The sequence below is a fragment of the Sardina pilchardus genome, chromosome 5, assembly GCF_963854185.1.
Source record: "Sardina pilchardus chromosome 5, fSarPil1.1, whole genome shotgun sequence".
In the NCBI taxonomy this organism is placed as follows: Eukaryota; Metazoa; Chordata; class Actinopteri; order Clupeiformes; family Clupeidae; genus Sardina; species Sardina pilchardus.
In genome coordinates this window covers 15287782-15303312 of record NC_084998.1, presented here as the reverse complement: position 1 = coordinate 15303312, position 15531 = coordinate 15287782, and the positions used below count along the sequence as shown (strand labels likewise).

General features: G+C 43.4%; 1 protein-coding gene across 2 annotated transcripts in view; it reads right to left on the bottom strand.

Moving 5' to 3' along the window:
• opcml (opioid binding protein/cell adhesion molecule-like) overlaps positions 1–15531 on the bottom strand; it is a 111330-nt gene that overhangs the window by 13653 nt on the left and 82146 nt on the right. For both annotated transcript variants that reach the window (XM_062536616.1, XM_062536615.1), the window contains one exon: positions 13914–14039. In XM_062536616.1, coding sequence (XP_062392600.1) covers positions 13914–14039 — 126 coding nt within the window. The remainder of the gene's footprint in view (positions 1–13913; positions 14040–15531) is intronic.

The window sequence follows — 15531 nt, the reverse complement described above, 5'->3', positions numbered from 1 at the left end:
ACCGTCTTTATTAACGTTATAGTTTAATCAGAGAATCTCAAACAGATTCCCTCTCTCATGCACTGTGATCAATGCCCTTTTGCAAAAAACACTGACCAATCAATTGCAGAGCAACCATATTTAATTCTAATGAATACTTGATCAATCTTTCAGAGTTAAAAATTCAGCATCACTTAACTGTCACGTACCGACTGCAACAATTTTCCGAAATATCATCATTAGCAGTGCTATGGCCGTGGTCATTTAATACTTTATGATTCAGCTCAGTCCCTCTAATTGAGTTAACCTATCTGCTTATGGACGTTTGAGAATGCAAAAAGACGCCTGTGTGCATATAAATTCAGCTCCACAGTTCCCAAAAACTCAACACGAGGGGCCGCACTCCAATCCTCATTTGTCCTTGAGTTCACACAGCCCAAGTGCTCCGAGCAACACAACCATGTTCCAATGTCTGGCGAACAAATGTATGAAAATCTGAAAGCCATCATATTACCCGATTCACCAAACGCATTCAATCAATTGCAATACAAGTCGTGAGGAAAGTACGGTATCGTCTCTCACAGAAGGCTTTCTCAGGACCTCGGCAGAGGATTTAGCAGAGGTCCCTGCATTATTAATTAGGGACGGAGCGGGCCCAGCTGTTTCGGCATCTTATTCCAGTTTCAGCACCACACCATGCCCGCGTGCCTCTGCCCAAGCTCTTCTCTCTGCCTGCATGCCAGACGACAGAATGTCACCACTTGATTTGCTCTCCCTCTCAGGTCTCCCTTATTAAAACATAAAACATTTTTAAAAACCTGAACTTTAAAGGTCATTACCAACTTTTAAGAGGGATATCTTTAATGCAACAGGCCAAAGAGCTAAAGGAAAAGGACAATTTTATAAATATATATATTCATTCTTTCTTGAGAGAGAGGGGACTGAGAGTGTTATTTGGATGTGCAGTGGTGGCAAAAATCTAGGACAAGGCTGTTGTGATAAACACAAGTATGTCTCCTCAGTTATCATGAAAGAGAAAGAGCTTCCAAACAATGGTGTGTGTGTGTGTGTGTGTGTGTGTGTGTGTGTGTGTGTGTGTGTGTGTGTGTGTGTGTGTGCGCGCGTGCGTGTGCGTGCGTGCGTGTGTGTGTGTGTGTGTGTGTGCAAAATGTGACACTCAGTCCATCAACTTGTATTGCGTGTAGTGGTTAACACACAGACAGATGGATAGACAGACTCTCTACCTCTCTCTCTCTCACACACACACACACACACACATACGCGCGCACACACACACACACACACACACACACACACACACACACACTCAAGATCAAGAACACATAGGAAAGATGACAGCAACCTACAGTTTCTACTGAAGGTTAAAGTCAAGGGGAAACGGATGATGTGCAAAATGACTCCTTGTTATGAAAATAGATTCATTGAAGGTTAAGCTGGTGCACATTTTCTTTTTTAATTTTAAGAGTATGGGGTAAAGGTAGCCTATAGATTTTGGGCTGTGTAATATGGTGATTATCTAAAATGTCTACCGGTAACATGTTGAAACAATCCAGCCACTGTGCTCCTCTGCAGCATTTTCATAATGCACAGTTCCATCAGGAGGTGCACTTCAATTTCTCTGTTTAATAAGATTTTTGGAGGCCTCAATGAATCATTGTGATAGCTAGGCGGTGGTACCTGTTATTTTATAAATCAGAACAAGGGACCCACAGATATGCTATCCCTTTATGGGGAAGTAAAAAAAAAAGAAGAAAGAAAAAACTGCAGGCCTTCAAACACTCGGCAGCATCTAGTTTTTAGTTCACAAAGGGCACGCTGTGATGAATTATCAACGTTTAAAACTTAGTCAAAGCTGCCCTCTGAGGGATAGCATCAGATGACATGTTATTAAGCGGTAATGAAGAGCTTCTTCAGGCACTGAGGCACTCAAGCACGGGGGTTAGGGCAGCCTCCTCTGCTATCGAGGGGTGCTTGGTGCCTTTGTGTGCATGTCTGTGTCTGTGTGTGTCTGTGCGTTTGTGTGTGTGCGTGTGTCTGTGTCTGTGTGTGTCTGTGCGTTTGTGTGTGTGTGTGTCTGTGTCTGTGTAGTGTGTGTTTGTGTGTGTGTGTGTCTTTGTCTGTGCTTGTGTAGTGTGTGTGTGTGTGTGTGTGTGTGTGTGTGTGTGTCTGTTCATAGATGAGGGGGGTGATGCCATGCAGAGACCCCAAGTGAGCCAATCATGTCAGATGAGATGAGCCTCCAACTCCCACCCCTCCACCGCACCCCCCCTCCATCCCCAATCCCCACATCCCATCTCCCCCCTCCTCCTCCTCCACCTCCTCCACCCCCACCCCCACACCCACCCACCCCACAAAAAAGGCAAACAGATGCAGGCAGAGGCTGCCTCGGTCTCTCCTCCATTATTAATGATCGTAGTTCAGGCTGAATTAGCTCCTCTGATGATTTATGATCACAGCGCAGGAAACCTATCCAGTAGAACGTTCACACCTGTCTCTTTCTCTCTACCTGAGAGAGGGGAAAAAGAAAAAAAAACGTGACTGGGCACTGACATTGTTCTGAGGAGCGCTGGCACCTCCTGTAAGGTGATCCGTTGTCTCCTCTCTCGGTTTCCTCTCTTCTGAGTCACATTCTCATTTTTTTCACCTCAAAATGTTGGTGAAGCTGCTTGGCCAACCATAACACTGATACCGTGGTCTAACCTTTCAGACCACTTTCAGCTGAATGAGGTCTGTCTTTTACAATCACATCGGATTTGGGTGAAGAAACCTCATTGTAATCTCTACATTGCTCATGAATATGACAATATTGTGAGCACAGTTGTACAGTAGTTGTATTAAAAACATCTTTGAGTATCAATTAAGTGTGACCTTGACAGTCATAAACAGACAATACATGGTAGACAACAGGGGCGTCACTAGGTGTACCATAGATCCGGGGCTGTTTTTTCCGTTCTTACGGGGGTCCGGGGGTTTTTCCCCCGGGAAATTTTGAAAATTGGGCCGTTTAAGATGCCGTTTCAACGTAGTTTGAGAAGGAAAGGAAGGAAATTCGTTGGGGTTCTAGACAAATTCATTGTATATGTCTCATACGTACTGTACATGGCTAAAAAAAAAAAAAAAGCTGATGGGATTCTAATTCTGATGTTCAGCCCTCCCAAATCAAGACATATCTGTGTGAACTGACTAAACCAAACCATTTAACCTCAACTCAACTGGATTCAATTTATCTCCTGTGCTCCGCATGGTCCAGAGAATGAGGAGAATCCTCGTCTAAACCACAGAGGTGGTCACAGGATGAAAGCTACTTAATGGTCCTAATGAACTGTTCACTGAACTCCAGGTTCTCCTAAAGCAAAACTGATTTCAATGTCATTATGAAAGCCAACAGACCCGTGGTCTGCCTCTAGTCTAATATTAACATATTAACATATTAGGAGTCGGATTTCAGTATCCTGCACTGTTCTTTGCTTATTATCACATATAATTAATGCTCCTTAATCATGTAAAATCATTTTAGCATAATCCTGTCATGGACTATTAAGTCCTGGTATGCAAAATGGAGCCTCCAAACTGTGCCCATGGACAGCATGCACGTACTTATATTCTCTGTGTGTGTGTGTGTGTGTGTGTGTGTGTGTGTGTAGGTGTGTGTGTGTGTGTGTTCATATGCATGCGTGTGCCTGTATGTGTGTGTTGTGTGTGTGTTCATATGCATGTACAGTATGCTTTGTGCATTTAAAAGTACTGAGACCTCTTCAATTATTTTACATTTTGTTATGCTGCAGCCTTATGGCAAAATCATTATTTTTTCAACAATGTACACTCAGGCTAAGCATGAGGAGACATCGATATAGAGGCTTGGCAAACACAAATTACATTTTTGGGTGGGAACCACACAGTGTGGCTGGGGCATACATGAATATTCATGAGCAAGCGCTGTCTAATTGGCCAGTGAATGCACTATTTCCTGTATATATGATGCACCCCTGAACGCTATAGATCCTGGGACGTCAGGACAGAAGACAGAACCCTTGACATAAGACATAAATGGATTTGCAGGAATGTGATTTCAGACCACATTCACTGTAAATCAGATTTACTGACAGTTTGTACAAAGCCATAGCAATTTTCTGTGCCTTGAATTGGAGTCAAACAAGAGTATATTTGATTGATTGGACACGATTTGAAAAGGCACACACCTGACTATAGGTCTCCCAGAGCAAAAACCAAAGTACGAGGTGAAAGGAACTGCCTGAAGAGCTCAGAGACAGAATTGTGTCAGAATGGTTCTAATGAGCACGGTGGCTTGAATGGATCAGACGGGACTCTACCTATTCATGGGTTTCAACAGGTCCCTTGCCACAGGTGTATAAAATCAAGCACCATGAAGTCTGCATTCATAAACTAAGTGCTTGATTTTATACACCTGTGGCAAAGGACCCGGTGAAACCCATGAATAGCTGGCTACCTGGCCCAACTGAGCAATAGACATAATGGCTGGAGCACAACAGACATCACTCATCCCCATCCCAACAGTATGGTGGGGGCAGCATCATGCTCTGGCTGGGTGTTTCGGTGGCATGGACTGGGGGACTCAGAGTGGAGGTTCATCTCAGACTGGACTGAAGGTTGACCTTCCAACAGAGCAATGCCCTAAACAGAAAGTCAAGACAATGCACGCACGGGACAATGCATGGGTAGATTTGGGACAACTCAGTGGATGTCCTTGAGTGGTCTGACCACAGCCCTGAGTTGAACCCAACTGAATAATTCTGGAGAGAGTTAAAAAAAACGGCTGTCCACTGAGAACATGAGAGGATTTGCAGAGAACAGTGGGACAGAATACCTTAATCCAGGTGTGAAAAGCTTGTCATATTCAAGAGGACTTGAGGGTGTAATCGCTAGCGAAGGTGCTTCGGCTAAGTACTAAGTAAAGGGTCTGAATATGTCAGTGTGATATTTCAGCATTTCACTAAAGATTTTACAAAATAGAAGCTATAGTCATATTTTTTGGTGTCGACACCATTTAATCATAAGACTGAAGGAATCTGATTACTTCCTAAATGCACTTTCTGTTATGTTATGTTATGTGTAGAAAAGAGGGTAGAAAAGTAGCCTGGGTTTCCCATACTGCCTTGCGCGGTGATTTCTTTCACGCTGCTAAGGCAGTCTGGAAACTAACGCCCCCATGTTCACCTGATGTTGGAGGCCAATCACAGAACAGGGGAGAAAGCAAGACCATGAAGAGCTATGCAGAGACGCATTTGATTGACATCCGTGGCGCCCAATGAACGGATCTGGGCATTTTTTCAAATACGAGAAATTGAACGTCTGGTTGCCAGACCACGTCTCATTTGAGAAGTGGGAGGCGTTAGCCAGGCTAGTAGAAAAGTGAAAAAGAGCCCAATTTCTCTCATCAGCAGAAAACAGAAAATCTCAAATCAGAAAATCACAACTTTCACTGTGTCGGTTGAAAGCTTGACAGCTGTTGAGGTGCCATCCTAAACAATGCAACCTCTTCAAATTTTGGCAAATATTGGTGAACCGTTTGTTGGGAAAAAAGTTTTCTCTGAAGAGTTTTGCAACATTTTTTTAACAATTTGCTGTTAGCATTCCATTGTAACGGTAATTGCATTGTTACCTCCGCCCAGCCCACATCCAGCTCCACAGTATGTTTGTAGGGAACGACCTCCTAAGACTGTTTGTGAGTGATCCATGTCAGTGATTCTACATCCCTACACACCTAAACCAGAAGCCTTTTTTAAAAGCATGCCACTCAAGAAGAAACTAGCCCTCGCTTGAGCTCTTCAGTCAATTCCACATCTATATCTTGGCCAATACAGCAACATTTATGAATGTCATGGATACTCCTTTTCAAGGCTGACAAGGATGTTATGGGAGCAACTCCAGGCATCTGTAATAAACTGTGGATATAATACCTATGGAATTACATGGCCTTCTGATTCATGTCAATGCCAACAGAGCATAATATGATCTCGACTGAATTATGGTGTAACTGGATTTTCTATGGCATGTACTGTATGCTCAAACCATTTAACATTCCACTAACATAACAATGTCATAAAATGTCACAGATGTCAGGTCTTCTCACCGCAAAATGTAACCTTTGTGTGTGTTAAATTGAAATCTATGAAATAAATGTTGAAATGACAGCTTTTATTGGTGATATCATAGTTATCTGTGATGTTTTGAAATGATCTATAGAACAACCTCAGCTCAGAGTGAATATTCAAATTACAGCTTGATATCCAGAGCCATATGGAAACACCAAAAATGACTTTTTGTATTACAAAAAGACAAAGCTGAAATTGCGGGTGATTTATACCACAATAGCGTGTGACGCTTTCAAAATGGCAGGTTCCACTCCACTTCAATAGTACTACACTTCCTGTATCTCTGCTCAGGATCAAGGATTCTCCTCCCACCAATACACCATAATCTTTCATGTGCTAATCATTCTACTGAAAACATACTGCCTTGTTTCATCCCACTCTCTATGATTTTTTTTTCCCCTCCACATTTCCACGTTACAAGTCTTCAGGCGTCCTCGCCACTGAATGGAGAATACACTCTGATAGAAAAACCTGATATGCTGTTTGTCCATTATCTTCCCCTTCTCTCCTTGTATAGCGTTTGAATTTGCATTGTTCCCAACCCATTAAGAGTTCATTCAACCTCTTCCCTGTTCAATAGACCTCTTGAATGTTAAGGACATGCTTTCTTATCAGCCTTAATAGCAGTTTGGCATTGCTGAATCAGGGACCATATCATATTCAATGATTAAAAAAAAAAAATCTTGTGTTGTTCTTGATTCTATTATAATAATAATCTCACATCAGTTCCTCCATACCATGGATCTCATGGTTTTGAATTCAGTCCTTACTCAAAGTTAACACTGTAATGACTATCATCTGACGTGTTTAAACTAGAGTGTACATGAATCGCTTTGATTGCATATTGAAGGTTATCACAGCTCCAACGACGACAACACAGAACACGAAAAAACTTTGTGACAGCGGAAGATATTTTGCAGGGTCTGCAAGAGTTAACTGCTCATTCTGTACCTTCCTATTACAGCCACGAGTGCCGCAGAGTCAAACGAGTGGGACACATCCACTTCTGGGCCATATGCTGCACATAAACACAGACAAAAACCCAGCTGCCGCCACAGCAGCTGCTCACTGGAGGACTGGGCAAAACAAGGATTTTTTTTTTTTTTCTTATGTCTTTGTGAAACAGAAAGTAGCGCACGTGGTAACATAGCACACACTCTGCGTTCAGCGCGGCCCAGGGGTCCCAATTTCCCAAAATCAAAAGGCAATTGCAAGCACATATGGATCTTTGATTTTTTTTTTTTTTTTGCGAAATGTTACATTTCAGCAGCACCGTGTGGCCCAATGAGACATAAATAAACAAATCAATAAATCGGACCATGTGAGGAAAGTCCATGTATAACTCTATCAACAGCACTTGAGAGCGAGATTTGCACAGAGACTCAGAGATTTGTTCTTATGTGTTAACTCCCTGCCACCATCCACCCCCCTTGGCCCTCACACAAAAAAGAAAAAAGAAAGCACAGACTGAAAAGTTCTAATTAATATATCTCACCCCAGTCACCCGCTGAGGTGGTAGGGGGTTCATAATCATAACACAAATGATTAGACTTTACATATAAATGAACAATAACTGCATCAATAACATGTAAAATGCAACAGGGAAAATTAGATAAGAGATGAAAGACTATGACATTCATTAAGATTAGTTTAAAATAGATAGAGATAAATTAAACTAATATAATCAAAACAATGAACAATATGCTGTATGAGTGATGCAGAAGTCAATGGAAGCAGTAGTTGTACAATGTGGCTTCTCCAAAACTGCTAATCTCCAGGCCACAAATGTACAGTACAGACAGACATGTACTGCAATGCCTCTCTCTTCTCCTCACATCTGCATTGTGCACGGACATGTAGTTGTATGGAGGTTGAGCGTATAGTTGTGTCTAGTTTATTATGAGCGGTCTGATCTTTGTCCTTTGTGTGTGTGTAGGGGTGTTGTCTTGTCTGTCTGCTGTGTTGGTGCCTTGGACTCCGAGACACTATTTCATTCGCTTGCACAGAAAGCAAGAGACATATAAAAGAATCCTGAATGACCCATCAGTCCCATGATGAAAGTGTAGACAGTGAACTGGACATGAGTGTGAGCGTGTGAGTGTGTGTGTGTGTGTGTGTGTGTGTGTGTGTGTGTGTGTGTGTGTGTGTGTGTGTGGCCACACCATGCCAAGAGAAGACCCTTATTCCCTATACGCGCGGAGGGGTTTTGGGGGAGAAAAAGCAGTAACATTCATTGTTATCATCGTTTGCCACGTGGCCTTGCCCTTCATAGCCAATTATGTTGCTACGTTTCCCCTTCTGGGAACTGGGCGAATTCTCCCCAAGTGAGCTGAAAATCACTCTGGTGACAGAGGGGGCTAACGCAGGGCATTGTTCACGCTGACAGGCACATCACAGCACAAGGCACGCCTTACACTCTGGCCGGAATAATGGCGAAATTGCCACTCATCAAGAGACCTGCCACCGCTTGGCAACATACGTCAACAATGCAATAGCTCTGTCACTCAAAGGGGTGGCCACAATCCTATCGGAACGCCAACTTTTGTGACCGCCAGAATCATGGCAAGAATGGCAATAACAGGAATGTCCCAACGTGATAATGGTGAAAATAGTGTTTGAATAGTGGTGGATTTTTTTTCGTTCTTTTTTTTTTTTTTTTTTACACAGAGTAACTTTGCTGCCACGCGCATTTACAGCACTCCAGTTGTCAGAGCTAAAAGCTGTTGGTTTCTAGCATACAACTCGATGGCATTGTGATTGTAATGAGGCGAGCCGTCTGACATTTTTTGAATGTGAAACGGTGTAAGTGATAGGGCCGGAGAGACAGATGCAATTGTCATGGTGGGTGTGTTATCCTATTAATAACAATGATGTAATACAACGTTCCGGAAAATCACATCCGTGCTATATCTGAAAACCAATTTACTTATAAAATTGGCCATCCTGTCACTGATAGCAAGAATATTGTCCGGTTGTTACCCTGATTTTCACTTATTATAATAAGCACAATCTCATGTCATTCATATTCAGTTTTTAACCGACAAAAATATACAGATTTTATATCTATTGTTCCACAAGTACGGAGAGACTAGTTGAGAAATGTCACTTCAGGAAACATTTGAGTTCTTATGTGAAATGTCTTCACTGGCACACAACGTCCTTCGCATCTTTTTTTTTTCATTAGAGCTTGCAAGAAATGTCAAGTAAGATAACGTTCACTCCCAGTGAAGCCAGTGACATTAACTGACACCGTCTATACAGACCTGCATATTGGTTTTCTGAGGAACGATTTCATCACTCAGTATTGCCTGCTTTTGTTGCTCCTGTATGACCATCTGTGATGCAAATTATCAGCTAAATGTCTTGTCCCGGAAACACCCAACGGATGCTGACGAGAGGAGCAAAAACATTTCTAAAAACTAATTTAGTTTGAATTGTTGAAATGACTTGTACCAATGGTAGGTTAGCAATGATATTGCTGCACAACATGTTTCTTTCAGCTCAAGCCATCTTCAGGGTCATCAAATGCAGCTCAATATTCCACCTAAGGTAGCTTTCCTATTACATCTTGGATCCTGTTATAAAACCATATAAAACCACCTCTACACTCGTAAAAGATCATTATATCTGCTTAAAATTAGTCTATGAAAACAAGTTGTTGTTTGCAGCTGCTTCAACGAGTGCACTTCACATGCCTTGCCTTTATCATAAAGCCACCGTTCATGGATAAAATCCCTATAAATAATTCCATCAATCATAATAATCATAGGGACAACCGATGAAAACAAGCTATTGTGCTAATTCTGGCGTGTTTACATTGCGCATTTTACACAGATGTCCATAAATATGCACCGTTCCTACTAATTAAACAATAAAGTAAAGAAAAATAGATATCTTACATAACACAGCTATTATGGAGGACTGTAATCACAGTCTCAAATGAGTGGAGCAGAGAGCGACAAGACAGGAGACAGACAACTGTTACAGAACGATCAACAGCCCTCCACTAGAGGTGATAATCCTGGAAATGACCGAGTAAGACACCCACCCAGAGTCTAGTATGGGAATGTTCAGCACACCCAGAATATGGTAAATGACGGCGCATCCTCAGCCAAACAGGGATGCACACACACACACACACACACACACACACACATATAGCAACGTGGTGGCCAGGCTCAAGCAGACGTGCATCCACAGCTCCTGGCATCCCTCAGGGGTGGTGGGGGGGGAGATGGTGGTGGCGGTGATATGGCTGAGGTGTAAAGAGGGGAGCAGTGGCGGTGAACACGCTCCTGCTGCAGCAGGGGAGGAGGTGGGGTGGTGCTGTGCTGTGCTGTGCTGTCTGCAGCATGGGGACACCGAGTGGAGAACACTGAAGGAGGAGGAGGAGGAGGAGGAGGAGGAGGAGGAGGCGCGGAGCAGCGGGAGAGCGCAGATAAGAGGAGGCAGCCGCAGAGCAGCGAACACAGGCCAGCAGCAGAGGAGGCCAAACGAGAGAGACAGCGAGAGAAAGAGAGAGTGACAGACAGACAGAGAGAGAGAGGGAGAAAGAGAGAGAGACAGACAGAAGGAGAGAGAGAGACAGAGGGAGAGAGAGAAAGAGAGAGAGACAGACAGAGAGAGACAGAGGGAGAGAGAAAGAGAGAGAGACAGACAGAGAGCGAGACAGAAGGAGAGAGAGAGACAGAGGGAGAGAGAGAAAGAGAGAGAGACTGACAGAGAGAGGGAGAGATGGCTGAGCAGGAGGTGAATGGATCAGCAACGCTAGACGCAGACAGACAAATGTGGGAGAAATGCACACAGCGTTTGGCTGAGGGGATGCAGATAGCTTACAGGCAAGCAGAGGAGGAGGACATCTCTAGTACAGGGAGATGCCAGAAAAAACAAACATCTGTGCCCAGACATCTACATGGTGACCTGCACAGACTGAACAAGGCATTCAGTAATAGCTCGAGACAGGATGACTAAAATCATGCATTGCTTATACTATGTTCTTTTTTATTTTATTTTTTTTAAACACACACTATACAGCCAAATGTTTGTTCAGATTGATGTGAAATACGACACGGTTTTTCACCGACAGCAAAATCCAATATTTGTTCATTGTGGAAAAAAAAGTATGAAGACATCCACTGTAATGAAATCATTGTTCTTTTGTCCTACAGGAAAACACCCCGAACAATGCAGTCTTCAGTCTCATAGGAGTGAAAATGATTTCATTAAGTATTTCTCCAGTTTGATTGTGTGATCAATAGGATAGACCCTCTGGGGAGAAGAGAGATATCAGTAGCACCTCCAGACTACCATGCTATTAATGCAAGGGCCTGGCTGTTGAAGATGGGCTCCCTCATTGATGGTACCTGTTCAGCCTCTGAGTTAGTCATGGTCTACGGCATGACAGCATGGTGATATTGATTGCAGTCTTACTGACTCAAAGTATAAACAAGGATGGCTTGGAGGCTTGCAGGGCAGCTGGGTGGAGAATGGAGGAACAATAGATTAAGTTTTTGATTCTTCTCTGCCCACACAGATGAACCTCCGCAGATGAGGACTGGCTGACAGCCGGAATGCTCGCAGCATGGTATACAGACCGAGTAAGTCCTTACTGAGAAGCCGGCCCTTATGGGAAGTCGACTTGGTTCCACCTCCAAGCTAGCTATTCCTGTCATGCGAGACAGATTCATATCTAAATGTGCGGGGGGAGGCCTCTGCTGATGCTCAAACTGAACAAAAAAAATAAAGAAAGAAATCAGAAGCACAAGCTGACAAACACTGCATTAATAACTTTCACTCAAATGTGCCCCCCAAATGCCTTGGTACTCTGGCAACTGAAGTAAAATGTCAATTGGACCTTCATCAGCAGGGCTAGAACTGCCACGGTTAGTTTCTTCCAGCTCCCTCATACATTTTTCACTCAGTGGCTCATCTCCTCCTCCTACTGTGTCTCTCCAACACGGTCGGAGACTGTGAGCGAGCCCGCTCGTCCGTCCAGAGAGACTGTCCCTCTGGAAACACAAGCCTGATTATTGAAGTGGAGGAAGATGCCTTGGCCAGGTGCTGATTCAGCGATGTGCGGGCACCGAAGGCGAGCTCGGAGGAGAGAGAGAGGGAGGCATCTGAGGCATCTGTCCAGTGTCCTCTGTGCCACCCCCGTCACACACACACAGACCGCAAGTGAAAATGCCCAGGAAGAGACTTGGCAGAGGGGGGGAGGTGGCAGAGGGGGGTGGATGACTGAGGGACGATGCAGGGCGACAGACAGACCGGCCGGCGAACAGCGGCTCAGATTCCCCCTGAGGGAGACGCTGCCATCATTGCCCCTCCGACCAGACATCATCGGCTGGTCAAAAAAGACAAAGTAGGTGGCCCATACTGTCACATTCGGGCGGCACAGATGTGGCAGCATTAGAGTTGTGGGGCCTGTCACCCTGAAGTGATGCCATGCCAGGCAGCGGGCACTGCCCGGGCACTGCCGTCAGCAGGGGGGTGAGCGGCAGAGCTTTCCACGGAAAAGCGCGTCGCAGTACTGTGGTGAGGGCAGGAAGAAGAGGAAGAAGGGGGGGGGCATGCTGAGGCTAAGTCCTTTTAAGGCAAGTCACGTCACGTCACGGCAGCCATATTGGCCATGGGGTTGGGCAGCGACTTTGACCATAACAAGACTAGGGCCCTATCTAAATGAATTGGAAGAGAGCTGGTGGATGTCCATGTTCCGAGGTGTAAGAGACATAAAAATCACATGTTTGAAATCATGATGAAAATCAGACTAAAATCGCTGAAAAAGTGTGGTGGTTTTGTATCAAATGAACGCTTAAAAAGCCTTTTTCTTACTGGTAATCTTGGACTGCGCATGCGCAATTCTTCGCAACGCAGTTTTCAAAAAGCATGACCGCCAAGGATCGGCAAAATGTTTGGAGCAACGGCACTGGAAGCGACGGGACATGCAAAAACCGGTGTCAAACACCCGCCATCTTTGTGTTACGAAGTTACCCCATGCATTTCAATGGGCGATTTTTCCAGTGCAGTGTCTCCTCATATATAAGTGTCTCTGGCTGAGGTGAACTGTCATGGCCCTCGAGGCTCTCTGTGGGGGGCCTAAAATATTCTCAAAATTAATATTTTAAAAAGGCATCAGTTGTCATTTGATTTCATCAATTCCTCATTTGCCAATCAATCAACATGAAATAAAAATGACTGACAGAGTGTGAGAGGGTCAAGGTTTAAGTGCCATGGTTTGCCACTGGGGATATCCAATGTCCAAGTGCGCATTAATGACTTAAACACTTGCTTCATTACAGTGAGTATTTTTTAGCGCTGCTTCTGTTAAATTCATGAAGTTCGCTAAGTCGAAGGTCTAAACGTGTTACACACTGAAAGGGTATACAGACATGTTGTGATCATGCACCATGATCTCTTTTCCACTTTTCTTTTCTTGTGATAATAATATAATCCATGTGAGACATTATTGCAAAGCCAACAAGTCTTAGGTCATGACATTTTCTGGAAGCATATCTCTGTACATGTCCATTCCAGATATTCAGTTGATGAACATATATATTCATAATGGTGGACTTTGCATCTTTAGCTAGGTCCCAATTCACAATGCATATAACCTTGAGCAACATGTGAAGGTGGATTAAATTAAATATTGATGTCAAGGTTAGATGGCAAACGGCTACTGAATTATTAGGCTATTGACTCACCATTTGTTTTATTCTCATGAATACCATTACCAACACACAACCAATACTGTACATCCTAAAGCTAAAGGAGCCTTACCACTTGAGGAGCGATGTTTCCATATGATGCTGGGGTCTGGCCGCCCGATGGCTAAACACATCAGACTGACGTTGCTTCCTTCATTTACCGTGATGTCTGTTGATATGTTCACAACTCTTGCAGGAACTACAAAAAAAAAAAAAAACATACATATAAGTCATGTAAACATTAGTAATGCTTCTCATAAAGACACATATGAGTAATGTGTTGGCATAAAAATTGTACACAGGCGGAACAGGCAGAACATGACCAAAAATGTATTCTGGATCAGCACATCCACCATGGAGGAACTCTATGAAATGAAAGCTTTCACTGATGATTGGGTGAAAACTTCACAGTGCTTCAGAGCTACATTACTGACGATGTCATCATCCACATTGAGGTCACTGTGGGGGGTCATTCACACTCCACTCAAGAATAGTTATTTTTGGAAAATAAGAAGGCTGACAACCTCCGGAATTCAACAACAGGACATCACCGGAGCTGATATACCAATTCCAAAGAATCATTTTGATTTAAACATTTCAATGGACACAATAAAGTCCCCAGCCATCACATTTATGAATATCACACGGCACCTTCTAGCCTTCTAGGGTAAAACAGCATGCTTTCTCTAAAACTGCTCGGCAGAAAAGTTGGAAAAGTGATTAAAGATTAAAAGGGCCCAGTCGCTTTTGAAAGCCAGACGGGTCCTAACAGACTCAGCACTACTTCATATAACTGACTACTACTTTATTAAAGGCTGTGCCATTAAACATGCATTTTTCAATAGTGGATCTAAGAAAATCCAAGCTCTCACATTCATAACTTTGGGTAATTGAAAATATCCATCAATGTTACTATTGTTACAATACATTTATGGCCCGTGTGCCAATCCTACAGCACATCCCAAATCCAATCTTAATTACCAATAAATAAATGAGAAATGAACGAAACTCATTCCCCAGGGCATTAACGATTGTTCTAACTCGACGATGAAGAAGAAGAAAAAAAAATCAGTACCCGGCCTGCTGTACAAGGTGGAACATGGCTCCTACTCATTGATGAGAGCTTAATGCATGAAAATCTATAGAGTGGTTCATTAATGACAGTGACCATTTGGGGAGCAGGTGCAGTAATGACCGTGAAGGTGTTTTCCAGAAAGGCACTCTCCTACATTAGTAGTCTCTTTCTTCTGTGGGGAAGACGGTTCGCGGCAAATCTAAAATACGGTCACATCATTACACTTGAGGAAACCAAAGCGGATAATCCAGTCCACTCTTTATGGCGGTCACTAATTGAATTGCTTTACCCCAACTGACGTATCACAGGAGGCACAACATTATACTGGACTGGCAGTAAAAGATAGAGCAGACCTTCTAAACTGAGGACGGCGACTTAGGGAGTCAAAGAACTGGGCACAGTGACTAAGCAAATCCTCTGACACAGGAAATCTTTCAAGTCGGCAGACAGTCTGTGATTATGATCTAGGGAAAAATGGCAGATTTTTAAGTGTTGACAGCCTATTGCTCAAATCAACAAAAAAAGCATGCAAAACTGCAGATGCACAATATATTAATGATTGGCAATAATTGCACCCTTTACACTCACACTTTTAAAGAGATATATTCACAAGTGC